The 16,913-nt window shown below is 41.7% G+C and overlaps 1 protein-coding gene across 1 annotated transcript; it reads right to left on the reverse strand.

The window, feature by feature from the left end:
- Positions 1-1,965: 1,965 nt before the first annotated feature.
- Positions 1,966-15,066, reverse strand: LOC124788718 (peritrophin-1-like). The gene is made up of 3 exons (XM_047255996.1): positions 15,060-15,066; positions 13,918-14,118; positions 1,966-2,192 (listed from the first exon to the last, which is right to left on the reverse strand). The coding sequence occupies exons 1-3, from the start codon at positions 15,064-15,066 to the stop codon at positions 1,966-1,968; spliced, it is 435 nt and encodes a 144-aa protein (XP_047111952.1).
- Between the last annotated feature and the right edge of the window lie 1,847 nt (positions 15,067-16,913).

Below are 16,913 nucleotides of genomic sequence, written 5' to 3' on the forward strand. Positions count from 1 at the left end.
ACTTACTGAAGACTGTTAGTCAGTCTCACACACCGTACGTTCCAGTTCATCACTGTCAAAAGGTCGTACAGTCCAGAATCACTACGCCAATCACGTAAAATCGTTGTGACCACTGAGCAATCACTCCATCGAGGCACTATGTTGAAGAGACCCGTTTCGTAAAAAATTATGTCCTACTGCAGGACGAAGTCCTCAATTGTCTGCTGCAGAGTGCATACCCTCGTCCGACAATAATCATCCACCCTTCAAGGCCTTTTCTAAGAAACCGAAGGCACAATAATCGCCTAGGGAAAGATTAGAACTATAGGATGGGTCCTCGAATATCTCCCGCTTGAGTTGGCGTACCTTCGGCGTTACGATATTTTCTGCATACGGTTGAATCGCGACCAGCACAGAACTTGGCTCACCATCCCACAACGGTGGTCTTCGACAGCCATGTTGCTCCATACACATTCTCCAATTTCCGATGGATTTCTACCAATGTTTGCTCTTCGTAAGACAAGAAAAGAGTAAGATCACACTGGTCCTGTTTGGAAGCATACAGCAGCAACGTCACCATAGCTCACATTTCCAAATTTACCACGTGTACCTTGGAAAGATACAAATGCCAAACCCTGTCTACATGTTGGAGCTTATATACCCACATCGGAGTCGGGCTATCGGGCTACATTGCATAAACGCTGCAGCAACACCTTCAAACGGGAACATTTGCTCGCCCATCGTAAATGATAATATACTAGGATTAATGCTAACAGTTTTGTGAAACTTTAAATAAATTTTCAACGTCTTAAACAGTATTTTGTAACGGCCTTGCTGCAGTGGTAACACCGACTCCCGTCAGATCATCGAAGTTAAGGGCTATTGGGCTGGGCTAGTACTTGGATGAGTGACCATCTGGTCTGCCGAGCGCTTTTGGCAAGTGGGGTGCATTCAGCCCTTGTGTGGCAAACTGAGGAGCTACCTGATTGAGAAGTAGCGGCTCGTAAACTGACATCCGACTGTGAGAGCGGTGTGCTGCCTACATGCCCCTCCATATCGGCATCCAGTGACATATATGGGTTGACGATGACACGGCGGCCGGTCGGTACCGTTGGGTTTCCAAAGCCTGTGTGGACGGAGTTTAGTTTAGTTTCTAAACAGTATTTGAGGAAGTACAAAAGATGAGCGAATTTCGATGCATTACGTTACACATTAGCTACTTTATAAGAATTGCCGTTCATTACCTTGTGGTGAGTTCTTGTTACTGCTTTGAATAAATAATACGAAAGTACACTTGGGTTTTAAATTGAATGTGTGTTTCTTCTTGGCTGTGGTTTACAAAACGTTCTCTTGAATTGCCAGAAAATTTCTCCCGTTATAACTCAAATCTCTGCAGTAAAAACCATTACCAGGAATGTGCAGTCATTCAGCTTAGAAGAGATCGTTATTTCGAAAATTTCTGATAGGTCAAAAACAAGAGGCTTTCATGCCGTCCCTGAGCTTCCTTGAGTGATGTAAAGTTTCGTGTAGAATAGTATTCTGTTTGATATTTAGTGTGACGCAACGTGTTACCTATAAGAAAAGTGTGTTCTACAGACACGAGGAAATGTACATTGAAAGAAATAACTGATATGAGTTCTATTCCGCAGTACATTGTCGATTTAATGATTCACCGACGCTTATGGCTAAAATATGTGCAGGACTTTTATACTTCTAGAGGGATAGTAATGTAATCTGTTTCATACATTGACCAAGGAAGTGATGAGGAGTGTAACTGTGAAATAATCAGTGACATTTTTTTAAATTTCAGCAACAGTTTATTTTAAATAAATTAATGTTCAATAACATAAGCTAACAGTAACGTACGTCATTGGCAAAACATCTTTACGGAACTGACAACTGGTTGAGAACCACAAGCTCAACTCTTGTGCTGTGGTGGGGAATGAGTCAGATATAGTTTCTATGGATACAGGGGTAAGTTTTCATCTACTTCCTCGAGGGCGGCCAGTCACAGGCGTTGATTTTGGCGTTCCACACGAGTCCAGCAGGGCACTCCAAGTGGACAGCCTTGCCGTTGCTGCACTCCCAGAAGCCGTGTGTGTCCGTGTCGTCTGGGTAGAAGACGGGCGTGGCGCCGTCATCCTCGGGACACGTGGGCGTGGTCGCTGTGGCCACTGCTGCCAACACGCTCAGCGCCAGAAGGCCTGCCAACACTGTGGGGCAGAAACGTCGTAGTGTGAGTGCATGACTGCTTTATCATCGTATTTTCTGACAGGCATAGGGTATATTCGCGGCTTTTGATGATATGGAATTGCGTCAAGACAGTGTGTGGTCTTGTTGCCATAGAAAAACTGGGCCGATATATTGGTGATTGCTCGTATATTCCGGAAAAGGTGTCTACTTGGACCATGCCAGTTGTGCAAGCCCAAATGAGAAACAGTTTGAAACAATAAGCAATGGTACTGATTAATAAGCTACCTGAGTGTGTCAAGTATTTGGAAGATTGCACTAGGCTACGAGTCCCAAAACTTAAACTTACTTACCTCTTAGCTATTTGTCTAGCATGTAAAAAACGACAGTATTGCGATCCACAATGGTGTGCATTATTCATTCTTAAACTACCCAAATTCGAACAAATCTTACTACCGCCCTGTAACATCAGTTGGAGCGTGGTATTTACTCTCTTCCCCACCTTTGTTATGGACTTTTGACCACACAACACATTCTACTCCCCTCCAGTTTTCGGATAAAGTAACGTTATCGGTTCGGAAGTAACATCTAATAACCGAATTATGATTTATTTAAATCATCTTGATTTAGAAGTTATCTGACCAAAACGTTCGCAAATTTTGTATTATATCATGAGATCTGATATTTGGAATTTAAGTTACAGCAAGCCGCTTGATTGAAATTTGATTCAAGCTACCTCTGTAGTAAACGTTACAAACAGGCAATTTTCTGCAAGCAGATTTGACTGGGGTACGAACAACTGTCCACCATCCATCATGTGATCATTGGTAATATATGCCTGGTATCATAAGCGTAAAATAAAACTTTATAGCATAATTAACGAATAAAATTTCAGTTAAAGGAAGGAATATGTAAGTTCCAGCAGACAGACGTTAACAGTAGCGCCCGCCATACTCACATTTCATGGTTACTGTGGTTCTCCTCGAGTCGGTAGAAAGGAGACTGGACTAATGCCTGGTGTTTCTCCGATTCAGCTTTATATAGTCTCACCGATTTACGTCGTATCATCTTGGGTGGGGACACGTTCAGTCTCTGATAACAGATGGCGATGGAATTTCTGAAATCTAATCTATTCACATATAAAAATTGCAGGGGCAATGTTTCACAGTATGTACACACTTTCTGCCAAGGACACTCTTGACGTTTTGTGCTGCCAGCAACAGCGATGCATCAGACTGGGGAAATCCACATATCACTACTCACGACAGCGATTTTAATAAAACTTTGCTCTACGGATGTTTTCCAGTTTTCTCTCATCAAGTGATCATCTCCATGATGTAAGAATATAATTCGGTAATTCGTCGTTTCAAGTCTGTCAACGATAAACCATTTAATGAACCACAGAAGTTCCTCCACTTTAACAAACAAAAACGTGTACGGATATAGACGCATCAGAGGTATCCACCAGTAAATTATAACCCCAAAATTTGTTGGAACTGTTCTCCATAATACTACTTACCAGTCTTGTTCTAACGTATCAGAATTTATTACGTGGGTTTTGCAATAATTTCAGCAACAGACTATCAAGGAATAAAATGTTGATCTTCGTTAGTGGGAAGCTATTGCAAAGTTCACTCTACTAATAACCACAATAACCATATGCGTCGCACACAAAACACTCTTTTTGTCGCAACACTATTAGTACATCCTTCAGTGGCGAACATATGTCATGCGTGTTGTTTACGTCTCCTAGCGGCTAGTTGTACTGATATTCCGCTGAATTTACACTTGTGTTCATCTTCAGTGGAAAAGGAATCATCTCAGCGCAACCAATTAACAGACGTATATTCAAACCCTTTTTTATACAGTTTTGTTTATATCTTGCAGCTTTGACACACGTGCTGAAGGTACAGAAGTTCACAACTTGTACACACTTTGGAGTCTTAAACTGATTTATCATGTATACCACATTGTAGTTACAAGTTCGTAAATATACGACTAGTATATTTTAATGTATTTAGTGTATTTTACAGCTTTCAGAATGTAAAATGTTTTATTTATTTTTAAGAACAAATATTACAGAAGGGAATTAATAATAGGCTCGCTTGAATATATAGAAATCGAAATTAAGATAAATTTGAACAACCAATTACCCTGATTAGATGTTTCTTCGGACCGTATTTGCAACTGAGAATGGTGATGATAAATAAGGTATTGTGAGTATAATATGTACGTATACATACCAATAGAGGAAAAGGTAATTTGCCGCGAGGGTTTAGCCGAGCGGTCTCAGACGCTGCAGTCAAGGACTGTGCTGCTGATCCCAGCAGAGGTTCGAGTCCTCCCTCGGGCATGGGTGTGTGTGTTTGTCCTTAGGATAATTTAGGTTAAGTAGTGTGTAAGGTTAGGGACTGATGATCTTAGCAGTTAAGTCCCATAAGATTTCACACACATTTGAACATTTTTGGTAATTCAAGTGATCGTGTTGCGGACAACATTAGAATAAGAAAATGTTTGAATCATGAAAATACAATTTAACATGCTCAAAGAGTGACCTCCGCTACCTGAAAAAGATAATGCAAGACTCTCAAGGCCTGTAGCACAGTGGCACCAGCGTATAACGTGGGCGTACGGAGGGGTTGTAGTGTCCAAGTTTCACTGGGCACAGTCGTCGGCGAGCAGTTAGCGCTCAGCAGGCCTACCTGTGCACCCTCTGTTTTGACTCTGCAGGTAGTAACTGTGCTGGTTGCAATATACATTCTAGAGTACAACCACGCCCCAACGGCGACTAGGTGCTGTTGCTGAACAACTTCAGCCTCTTGAACGGTGTCGCATTCTGGGCGTGCAGGAAGCTGGATGTATGTATCAACGGACTACTCCACGTGATGGGCACAGTGTATCGGTGGTGCATAGCTGCTTTCACCAATGGTCCGTGAAACATTCCCACAGCTGTAGGACAGTCTCTGGACGTTACGTAGTATTTTTTTTTTTTTTTAACCAGTCTGACTGGTTTGATGCGGCCCGCCACGAATTCTTCTCCTGTGTCAACGTCTTCATCTCAGAGTAGCACTTGCAACCTACGTCCTCAAGTTTTTGCTAGATGTATTCCAATCTTTGCCTTCCTCTACAATTTTTTCCCCTCTGCAGCTCCCTCTTGTGCCATGGAGGTCATTCCCTGATGTATTAACAGATATCCTGTCATTCCGTCCCTTCTGTCTGTCTGTATGTGAAAGGAGGGCCTCCCAGCGGGTAGACGTGATCGCCTGGTGGAAGTCTTCTTCGACTTGCGAGTCAATGAGAATGAAATGACGAAGAACACGCAAACACCCAGTTCCTAAGCGGAGAAAATTTCCGACGCAGCCAGGAATTGAACCTGGGTCCCCCGCCATGATACACCGGAGCGCTGCCCACTCAGCTACGGTGGGGGACTCTGTCTCTCTGTGTTTTCCACATGTTCCTTTCCTCTTTTATTCTGCGCAGAATCTTCTTATTCCTTACCTTACCAGTCCACCTAATTTTCAATAGTCCTCTGTAGCACAATATCTCAAATGCTTCGATTCTCTTCTGTTCCGGTTTAATCACAGTCCATATTTCGCTACCATAAAATGTTGTCGTCCAAACTTACAATCTCAGAAACTTCTTCCGCAAATTAAGGCCTATGTTTGATACTAGTAGACTTCTCTTGGCCCGGAATGCCCTCTTTGCCAGTGCTTCAAATGTGTGTGAAATCGTATGGGACTTAACTGCTAAGGTCATCAGTCTCTAAGGTTACCCACTATTTAACATAAATTATCCTAAGGACAAACACACACACCCATGCCCGAGGGAGGACTCGAACCTCCGCTGGGACCAGCTGCACAGTCCACGACTGCAGCTCCTAAGACCGCTCGGCTAATCCCGCACGGCTTTGCCAGTGCTTGTCTGCTTTTGATGCCCTCCATGCTCCATCCGTCATTGACTATTTTGCTGTCTCGGTAGCAGATTACCTTAGCTTTATCTACCTGATGATCATCATGCATGATGTTAAGTTTCTCACTACTCTCACATTTCCTACTCTTCATTGCTTTCCTCTTTCTTCGATTTACCGCCAATCAATATTCTGTAGTCGCTGGACTTTTCATTCAGTTCAGCAGATCATGTAATTTTTATTTAATTTCACTCAGGACAGCAATGTCATCAGCGAATCGTATCAGTGATATCCATTCACCTTGAATTTTTTGCACTCTATAGCTCCCCTTGTACAATGGAAGTTATTTCCTGATTTCTTAACAAAAGTCCTACCATCCTGACCTTTTTCTTTTCAGTGGTTTCTATTTAATACTTTTTTCCCCGATTCTCTGGAGAACCTTCTAATTCCTTACGTTAGCAGTCCACCTAAGTTACTGTATTTTCTGTAGCACTACATTTCAAATGCTTCAGTTCTCCACTGTTCCGCTTTTTCCATAGTCTACGTTCCTCTACCTACAATGCTGTGCTCCAAATGTATATTCTCTTCCTAGCATTAAGGCCTATTTCTGATGCTGGTATTCTTCTCTTCGCCATAAATGCCCTTTTTGTCAGAGCTATTTTGCATTTTATGTCCTTCCCATGTACGTCATGAGTTATTTTGCTGCCTAGGTAGCAGAATTCGACTACTTCGTGATCATCAATTCTCGTTGTTCTCATTTCCGCTATTTCTCATTACTTTTGTCTTTCTCCATTTACTTCAATTCATATCCTGTAGACATTACACTGTTCCTTATATTCAACACTTTGTGTAATGCGTCCTCAGTTTCACTGAGGACAGCAATGTCATTAGTGAATTTTATCGTTGTTATCCTTTCACTTTGAACTGTAATGCCAATCATGAGCCTTTATTTTATTTTCGTTATAATTTCTTCAGTGTATCTATTGAAAGGAGAAGCGAAAGACTTCATCTGTAACTTACACACTTCTTAATCAGACCACTCCGTTCTTGGTCACCTACTAGGAACCAAGGCCCACGATAAAATGGTGATCATATTCAATGTGTGTTATCAACGTTCCATACCACACTTGTTAGGGGTTACAGTTATCGACGGCGGTCCGTACCAGTATCGCTGGACCCGCGAGTCGAGACTAGCGAAACTAGCGACGTTCCGCGGCTTTCAACAAGTCTCTAGCGTGCGCTCGGCGTCTCTTGCTCGGGACGTCAAGTAAAAAAGTAGTATAGCAACCTCTAACAAGGCGCTTAGTTAAATATGGGCTATGTGATGCCTCTATAGCTGTTTGTAATTATATTCTTCCTGAGTATGTAGACTCCTGTGCCACCAGCTAATACAATGTATTATTTTTTACCAACGGCTTCTAATTATTTTAGCCGTTGTAGACCCAGACAACGCAGACAGCTCCTTATCGCCTTCACTGACGAACCTGCTGTATACGCAAAGAAGAGATATGTATGTTTCTATTTAGCATTGGCCACCAGCCATTCACATTGGCGGCGATTCGTTCGTCGTCGTCATAACGAAATGTCCTGCATGTTGCTTCTGGGGCAGTAGCTGGTTGTAGTTACCACCAAGAAGTACTTCCCATGTCGATTTTTTCACGCACATTTACAAGTATGACAGTGCATTCAGAAAATATAAACAGCCTGGAACTGCTAAATGACTCCAAACAGTTTCAGTTACTCCTTGTAACAGTGTTGTACCTCGCCTTCCTCACACGACTCATGCGTCACTGCCCGTACACTATATTGCATATCAGTAGTAGCAATGACAGCATTTCACGTATGGTAGTTTTAGATTATGTCTAAACTAGTTAGGGAGTTGGTACGACAGAAATTTTCAAGAAAGGCAGATTAAAAAAGTAAGAAGGTACTTTGAATTAGTATAGGCATGACAGAACACACAAAGACATCCGTCAGCAATCACTTACTATACACCACAAAATACTTAAATACTGAAAATTTCTAAAATACCGCACAGTATAGAATTATCTGTAACGCTGGAAATACATTAGCGTGAGCTATAGCCACTATATGGCAGCCGTTCAAAATTTTCTCTTTTCTATATAATAAATGGCGTACAGTTTCTTTCACTGAAATGCACTTACATTATAAAAAGAAAAAAAAAATAAACAAGAAAAGGAAACGGAAACCGTGTACATGTAGGGAGCAAGTGCTTCCATTGTTGGCACAATAAAAGCATCGCTTTTGTTACAAGAACTTGTATAATTTCGCTGCGAACAAAATAACTAACCTCAAAATAATCAAATGTACGTAAGTAGCTGCGAACCCAGAGTCACTTGGAAAACTGTTATGTAAGCTATATACGTGATATTGTCTGTCTAATAGGAAACTGAATACAATGATTTGGAAAATAATGTAATCCTTTGCTGAGCAAAACTAACTGTTGGTTGGCTTGGTGTTGCGCACGTGAACAGTGTCGTGAAATAAAACTTAATACTTAATGAAATGAAAAATTTGAAAGAAAGGTAATGAATTTTATTAAATGCCAAAAGAAACTAATTGTGTGATCAGTGGAAACTAAAGTACTAAAATGCAGTACCGAAGCATATTACTAACCATATGTGATATGAGATGCAAAGTTCGACTAAGAATATCCACACAAATAAATTACCGGTCTACCTGGAAGAAAATAACAGTTTGAAATTGCTAGCTCTGCTCATAGAAAATTAATATACTACCTAGCACGACACCTGACAATCCTGACGACACACTATTTGAGCGAGAATGCAGTTGCGAGCTCTCCTGAAATGAAAGTGACTTACCTCTTCCTCAGCTTGTTGTTTTTGTGTCGGGAGCTGATTTTCTCGAAAGCAAATACGAATAGATGCAGCAGCTGAAGATAAATAATCTACTGTAAATTCTTTTTGTCAGAAACACTCTGTTGCTTTATGTTGTGTAAGCTGCAATGCACACACGACAAAATTTTAGAACTTTACCTTGAATCATGGAGGTGAGTTTTGCTTTAAAGGAAACCGTTCTTGTGAAGTCAGTATCTGATTACTGACAAAAGGACTGCACAAATTCAAGAACGCTCTGTCAATTACAAATTTCTCTCGCTACCAAGTAACTACAAACATACCTTCAAACTCCTACAAATCCTTTCTATCAATAACTTGAACAATAAAACATTACATGTCACTTTTTGTCTTCGTAATGAAGTATTCCATATACCTTCTCCCAGATTCACAGAAAACATTCTTTAAAAAACTCAACTGCACTCTATTATTTCTCAAATAAGAATGACTCAGCCGTGCACAACTGACTTACTAGCAAGTCAGCCACAGATAAAACTAAACACAGAGTCAAGGATCTTACTCACTACCCCTATAGTGCTCTCATTCATCTTTGTCCCAGAGCAATAAATGTGAATTATGTATTGGAGCAGAAAATATATGAGAACAGTACAGTTATTTGTCTTATCAAATAAATCCCCGGGTTCCAGAATGAAAAATATTTACTCCGCAGAGGAGTGTGCACTGATATGGAACTTTCTGGCAGATTAAAATTGTGTGCCGGACGGGGACTCGAACTCGGGACCTTTGCATTTCGTGGGCAAGTGCTCTACCAACTGAGCACTGGCCCGCGAAAGGCAAAGATTCCGAGTTCGTGCCTCGGCCCGGCACACAGTTTTAATCTGCCAGGAAGTTTCAAATTCCCCGGTATCGATCTTGCTTTTTCCTATGTAGTAGTATTAATTAGTGCCGCTAGTATGGTGTCTCTGAAGGAGACGAATTCAGCGCAGTGTCACTCTTCAAAACTCTTTTACTAGCACCGAAGTAAGTTAATCGTAATAAGAGTTCTGGTCTTGTTTCTGGCAGGGATGTCAAAAACTGAAAGGATTTACGTAACAGGGAACGCAAAACATCTGTAATGTACATTTCCTACACGAAAATTTTCAGAATTGATTCAGTTTCTAACATAAATATAGTTGGTTTCTTGTTGAAATGTATCTGATACTGCATATGCACTGCCGGGAAAGAAAATTAGTACACCTGGAATGACGACTTAGATTTTGATCGCTGTCGCCTTATTCCGCATTGGAAATAGTAGGTGTACTGAAAATGGTTCAACGTCGTTCGCAAACAGATAGCATAATGGCACAGCTACCAGAGCACCATCCCTGTCTGCCCTTTAATAGGAACTGCTCACAGCCAGAAGGCCGGAGTGTTGTGCAAACGTGTGGAGCTGGCAGGCAACCACGCAACAGAGAGGCACACGACCTCCCTATTGCCAAACGAACGAGTCTGAAAGGGATTAAATTGTGTTCTTTCGAGGGGCAGGATGCTTTTTCGAAGAACTGCGACACAGTTGAGCAACGATGCTGGTATCAAAGGCAACGTGAACATTGTCACAGACATATTTTATTTATTTATAGAATCTCAAACAATGGAACGTACTTAATGAGGAGTAGCGGAAAATCGACCACCATCCATTACAAACGTGGGTAACAGCTACCTCTTGCTCAGAGATCTTCGGCACAGCCATCTAAATGCAACCAGTTGCAATGAGATGTTGGAAACGGTATCGGGAAGCAGAATATCAATAAAATCCTTTAACTACTTGGTGAATATGGAACCTATAGACGTACATTCATGGACAGAGTTCAGTTCTATATCTTGATAGTAAAAAAAAAAAAGAAGTATATGAGTGAACTCTGGTGGCATCATTGCTACATCCGCCAGTGTGACTTACTGAAGACTGTTAGTCTCATACACCATGTGTTCCAGTTCATCACTGTCAAAAGGTCTTACAGTCCATAATCGGCACGCCAATCACGTAAAATCTTTGCGACCACTAAGCAATCATCGCATCGAGACATCATGTTGAAGACACCCGTTTCATAAAAAAATTATGTCCTGCTGCAGGACGAAGTCCTTAATTGTCAGTTGCATAGTGCATACCCTATTCCGACAATAATCATCGCCCCTTCAAGGCCTTTTTTTAAGGAGCCGAAGGCACGATAGTCGCAAAGGTAGAGATCAGAACTATTGGATGGGTCCTCCTATATCTCCTACTTGAGTGGGTTTACCTTCAGCGTTACGATATTTTTGGTATAGGGTTGAATCGCGACCAGCACAGAACTTGGCTCACCATTCCACAACGGTGGTCTTCGACAGCCATGCTGCTCTATACACATTTACCAATTTCCGATGGATGTCTGACAATGTTTGCTCTTCGTAAGCCAAGAAAAGAGTAAGATCACACTGGTCCTGTTTCGAAGCATACGGCAGTAACGTCACCATAGCTCACGTTTCCAAATTTATCACGTGTACCTTGGAAAGATACAAATGCCAGACCCTGGCTACACGTTGGTGCTTATATACCCACATCGGAGTCGCACTACAGTGCATAAACGCTGCAGCAACACCCACAAACGGGAATATTTGATCGTCCATTATAAATGGTAATATACTACTGCCCACTAAAATCGCTACGCCAAAAAGAAGTGCAGATGATAAACGGGTATTTATTGGACAAATATATTATACTAGAACTGACATGTCATTACATTTTCACGCAATTTGGGTGCATAGATCCTGAGAAATCAGTACCCCTGCTGTAATGTAGGTTTTCGCAGGGATCGAATGAAGGGTAGAGGCACGGGTCGTAACACATCTGAAATGTAACGTCCACTGTTCGAAGTGCCGTCAATACGAACAAGAGGTGATCGAGACGTATAACCAATGGCACCCCATACCATCACGCTGGGTTGATACGCCAGTATTGCGATGACGAATACACGCTTCCAATGTGCGTTCACCGCGATGTCGCCAAACACGGATGCGACCAGCATGATGCTGTCAACAAAACCTGGATTCACCCGAAAAAATTGCCATTCGTGCACCCAGGTTCGTCGTACACCATCGCAGGCGCTCCAGTCTGTGATGCAGAGTCAAGGGTAACCGCAGCCATGGTCTCCGAGCTGATAGTCCATGCTGCTGCAAACGTCGTCGAACTGTTCGTGCATATGGTTGTTGTCTTGCAAACGTTCCCATCTGTTGACTCAGGGATCGAGACGTGGCTGCACAATCCGTTACAGCCATGCGGATAAGATGCCTGTTCTCGACTGATAGTCATACGAGGCCATTAGGATCCAGCACGGCGTTCCGTATTACCCTCCTGAACACACCGATTCCATATACTGCTAACAGTCATTGGATCTCGTCCAACGCGAGCAGCAATGTCGCGATACGACAAATCGCAATCGCGATAGGCCACAATCCGACCTTTATCAAAGTCGGAAACGTGGTGGTACACATTTCTCCTACTTACACGAGGCATCACAACATCGTTTCACCAGGCAACGCCGGTCACCTGCTGTTTGTGTACGGGAAATCGGTTGGAAGCTTTCCGCGTGTGAATGCTCTGAAAAGCTCATCATTTGCATATCGCAGTATCTTCTTCCTGTCGGTTAAATTTCGCGTCTGTAATACGTCCTCTCCGTGGTGTAGCGATTTTAATGGCCAGTAGTGTATATTGGGGTTAACGCTAACAGTTTTGTGAAGCTTTAAATAAATTTTGAACGTCTTAAACAGTATTTGCCAACGGCCTTGCCGCAGTGGTAACACCGGTCCCCGTCAGGACACCGAAGTTTATCGCTGTCGGGCTGTGCTAGTTCTTGAATGGGTGACCCTCCGGTCTGCCGAGCGCTGTTGGCAAGCGGGGTGGACTCAGCCAGGAACTATCTGATTGGGAAGTAGCGTCTCCGGTCTCGTAAACTGACATACGGCCGGGAGAGCGGCGTGCTGACTACATGCCCCTCCATATCCACGTCCAGTGATATCTGTGGGCTGAAGATGTCACGGTGGCCGGTCAGTACCGTTGAGCCTTCCAAGGCCTGTTCGTACGGAGTTTAGTTTCTGAACAGTATCTGAGGAAGAACAAAAGATGAGCGAATTTCTATTGTGAACGTTTACACGTTTGAATGTATTACGTTACACATTAGCTACTTTATAAGAATTGCCGTTCATTACCTTGTGCTGTGTTCTTGTTATGGTTTTGAATAAATCATACAAAAGTACCCTTGGGTTTTAAATGGATTGTGTGTTTGTTGTACTGGTGTATTAAAACAAAGTTTCTTCTTTTCTGTTGTTTACAAAACGTTCTCTTGATTTGTCACAAGATTTCTTCTGTTACAGCTCTAATCTCTGCAGTAAAAACCAATACCAGGAATCTGCAGTCATACAGCTTTGAAGAGATCGCTATTTCGAAAATTTCTGGTAGGTCAGGCTTTCATGCCGTCGTTGAGCTTCCTTTAGCGATGTAAAGTTTCGTGTAGAAAAGTATTCTGTTTGATATTTACAGTGACGCAACATGTTATCTGTAAGAAAAGTGTGTTCTACATACACAAGGAAATGTACATTGAAAGAAATAACTGATATGAGTTCGATTCCGCAGTACATTGTCGATTTAATGATTCACCGACGCTTATGGCTAAAATTTGTGCAGGACTGTTATACTTCTAGAGGGATAGTAATGTAATCTGTTTCATACATTGACCAAGAAAGTGATGAGGAGTGTAACTGTGAAATAATCAGTGACATTTTTTTAAATTTCTGCAACAGTTTATTTGAAATAAATTTATGTTCAATAACATAAGCCAACAGTACCGTACGTCATTGCAAAACATTTTTAAGGAACTGACAACTGGTTGAGAACCACAAGCTCAACTCTTGTGCTGTGGTGGGGAATGAGTCAGACATGCTTTCTATGGATACAGGGGTAAGTTTTCATCTACTTCCTCGAGGGCGGCCAGTCACAGGCGTTGATATTGGAGTTCCAGACGAGTCCAGCAGGGCAATCCAAGTGGACAGCTTTGCCGTTGCTGCACTCCCAGAAGCCGTGTGTGTCCGTGTCGTCTGGATAGAAGACGGGCGTGGCGCCGTCATCTTCGGGACATGTGGGCGTGGTCGCTGTGGCCACTGCTGCCAACACGCTCAGCGCCAGAAGGCCTGCCAACACTGTGGGGCAGAAACGTCGTAGTGTGAGTGCATGACTACTTTCTCATAATACTTGCTGACAGGCATAGGATATATTCATGACTTTTGATGATATGTAATTGCGTCAAGACAATATGTGGTCTTGTTGCCACGGAAAAAATGGGCCCGAGAATTGGTGGTCGATTGTATATTGCGGAAAATGTGTCTACTTGGACCATGCCAAATGTGCAAGCGCAAATGAGAAATAGTTTGAAACGACAGGCAATGGTATTGAATAATAAGCTGCCTGATTGTGCCAATTATTTGGAAGTTTGCTCTAGGCTACGAGTCACAAACCTGTAACTTACTTACCTCTTAGCTATGTGTCTAACATGTGAAAACGACAGTATTGTGATCCAGAATCGTGTACATTGTTCACTCTTAAACTACCCAAACCTGAATAAATCCTACTACAGCCCGGTAACATCAGTTGGAATGTGATATTTGCCCTCTTCCCCACATTTGTACTGGTATTTTGATCATACAGCACTTTCTATTACCCCCAATTTTCGGATAAAGTAACATTATCGGTTCGGAAGTAATATCTAATAACTGACTTATGATATATTTAAATCATCTTGATTTTGAAGTTATGTGATCAAAACGTTCGAAAATTTTGTATTACATCATGAGATCTGATACTTAGAATTTAAGTTACAGCTGGCCGCTTAATTGAAATTTGATTCAAGCTACCTCTGTAGTAAACGTTACAAACAGGCATTTTTCTGGAAGCAGATTTGACTGTGGTACCAACAACTGTCCACCATCCATCATGTGGTCATTGGTAACACATGCTTGGTATAAGCGTAAAATAAAACTTTATATCATATTTAACGAATGAAATTTCATAAAGCATTTTAGTTCAGTTTTTCCTTTGAAAATTCCAGCAGGCAGACTTTAACAGTAGCGCCCGTCATACTCACATTTCATGGTTACTGTGGTGCTCGTCGAGTCGGTAGAAAGCAGACTGGACTGATGCCTGGTGTTTCTCCGATTCAGCTTTATATAGTCTCAACGATTTACGTCGTAACAGCTTGGGCGGGGACACGTTCACTCTCTGATAACAGTTGGCAATGGCATTCCTGAAATCTAATCTATTCACATATAAAAATTGCAGGGGCAATGTTTCACAGTGTGTACGCACTTTCTGCCGAGGTTTCACGGTTTGTGCTGCTAGCAACAGCGATGCATCAGACCGGGGAAATCCATTCTTGAACACGTATCACTACTCACGACAGTGATTTTAATAAAACTTTGTTCTACGGGTGTTTTACACCTTTCTATCATCAAGTGATCATCTCGGTAATTCGTCGTTTCAAGTCTGTCAACGATAAACCATTTCATTAACAACAGAAGTCCCATCACTTTAACAAACAAAAACATTTACGGGTACAGAGGCATACGATGTATCCACTAGTAAATTATAACCCCAAAATTTGGTTGAATGTGTTGGAACTGTTTTCCATAATACTCCTTACCAGTCGTGTTCTAACATACCAGAATTTATTACGTGGGTTTTGCAATAATATTAGCAACAGACTATCAAGGAATAAAATGTTCAAGTTCGTTAGTGGGAAGCTATTGCAAAGTTAACACTACTAATAACCACATGCGTCGCACACGAATTACTTAGTTTGTCACAACACTGGTAGTACATACTTCAGTGGCGAATATATGTCATGCATGTAGTTTACGTCTCCTAACTGCTAGTTGTACCTATATTCCGCTGAACTTACACTCGTGTTCACTTTCAGTAGAAAAGGAATCATCTCTGCGCAACCAAAAAACAGACGCACATTCAAAACCCTTTTTTATACAGTTTTAATTACATCTTACAGCTTTGACACATCTGCTGAAGGTACGGAAGTTCACAATTTGTACATAGTTTGGAGTCTTAAACTGATGTATGCTGTATACTACATTGTAGTTAAAAGTTTATAAATATACTACTAGTATATTTTAGTGTACTTACTGTATTCTACTGCTTTCAGAATGTAAAAGGTTTTCATTATTTTTAAGAACAAAAATAACATAAGGGAATTAATAATTCGCTCATAAAGAGGAAGGCTAGCTTGGATCGAAATTCAAATAATTTGAACAACCAGTTACGTTGGTTAGATGTTTCTTTGGACCTTATTTGCAACAGAGAATGGTGATGATATATAAGTTATTTTGAGTGTAATATGTACGTACACATACCAATAGAGGACAGAGATAATTCAATTGATCGTGTTGTGCACAACGTTAGAATAACAAATTGTTTGGATCATGAGAATATAACTTAACATACTTTTGTTTTGCTACCAGAAAAAGAAAATGCAAGACCGTCAAGGGCTGTAGCACAATGGCACCAGGATATAACAAGGACGTGCTGAGGGGTTGTAGCGTTAAAGTTCAATTTGGCCCAGTTCTCGGCGATCAATTGGCGCTCAGTAGGCGTACCTGTGCACCCTCTGTTTTGACTCTACAGGCAGTAACTGTGCTGGGTTTAAAGATGAACAGTGGTTGCAATATACATTCAAGAGTACAACCACGCCCTAACGACGACTACGTGCTGTTGCTGAACAACTTCAGCCACTTGAACGGTGTCGCATTCTGGGCAGGCAGGAAGCGAGATGTATGTATCGGACTACTCCACATGATGGGCACAGTGTATCGGTGGTGCATAGCTGCTTTCACCAATGGTCCGTGAAACATTCCCACAGCTGTAGGCCAGTCTCTGGACGTTACGTAGTATTTTTTTTTTTTTGTAACCAGTCTGACTGGTTTGATGAGGC

Source organism: Schistocerca piceifrons, chromosome 3 (assembly GCF_021461385.2).
Source record: "Schistocerca piceifrons isolate TAMUIC-IGC-003096 chromosome 3, iqSchPice1.1, whole genome shotgun sequence".
NCBI lineage: Eukaryota > Metazoa > Arthropoda > Insecta > Orthoptera > Acrididae > Schistocerca > Schistocerca piceifrons.

Excerpts from the sequence above, each read along its gene's own strand:
- LOC124788718 (XM_047255996.1), bottom strand. Across the intron at positions 2,193-13,917 it reads GAACTCCAATATCAACGCCT|TGTTGGCAGGCCTTCTGGCG; the intron begins GTGACTGGCCGC and ends TCTGCCCCACAG.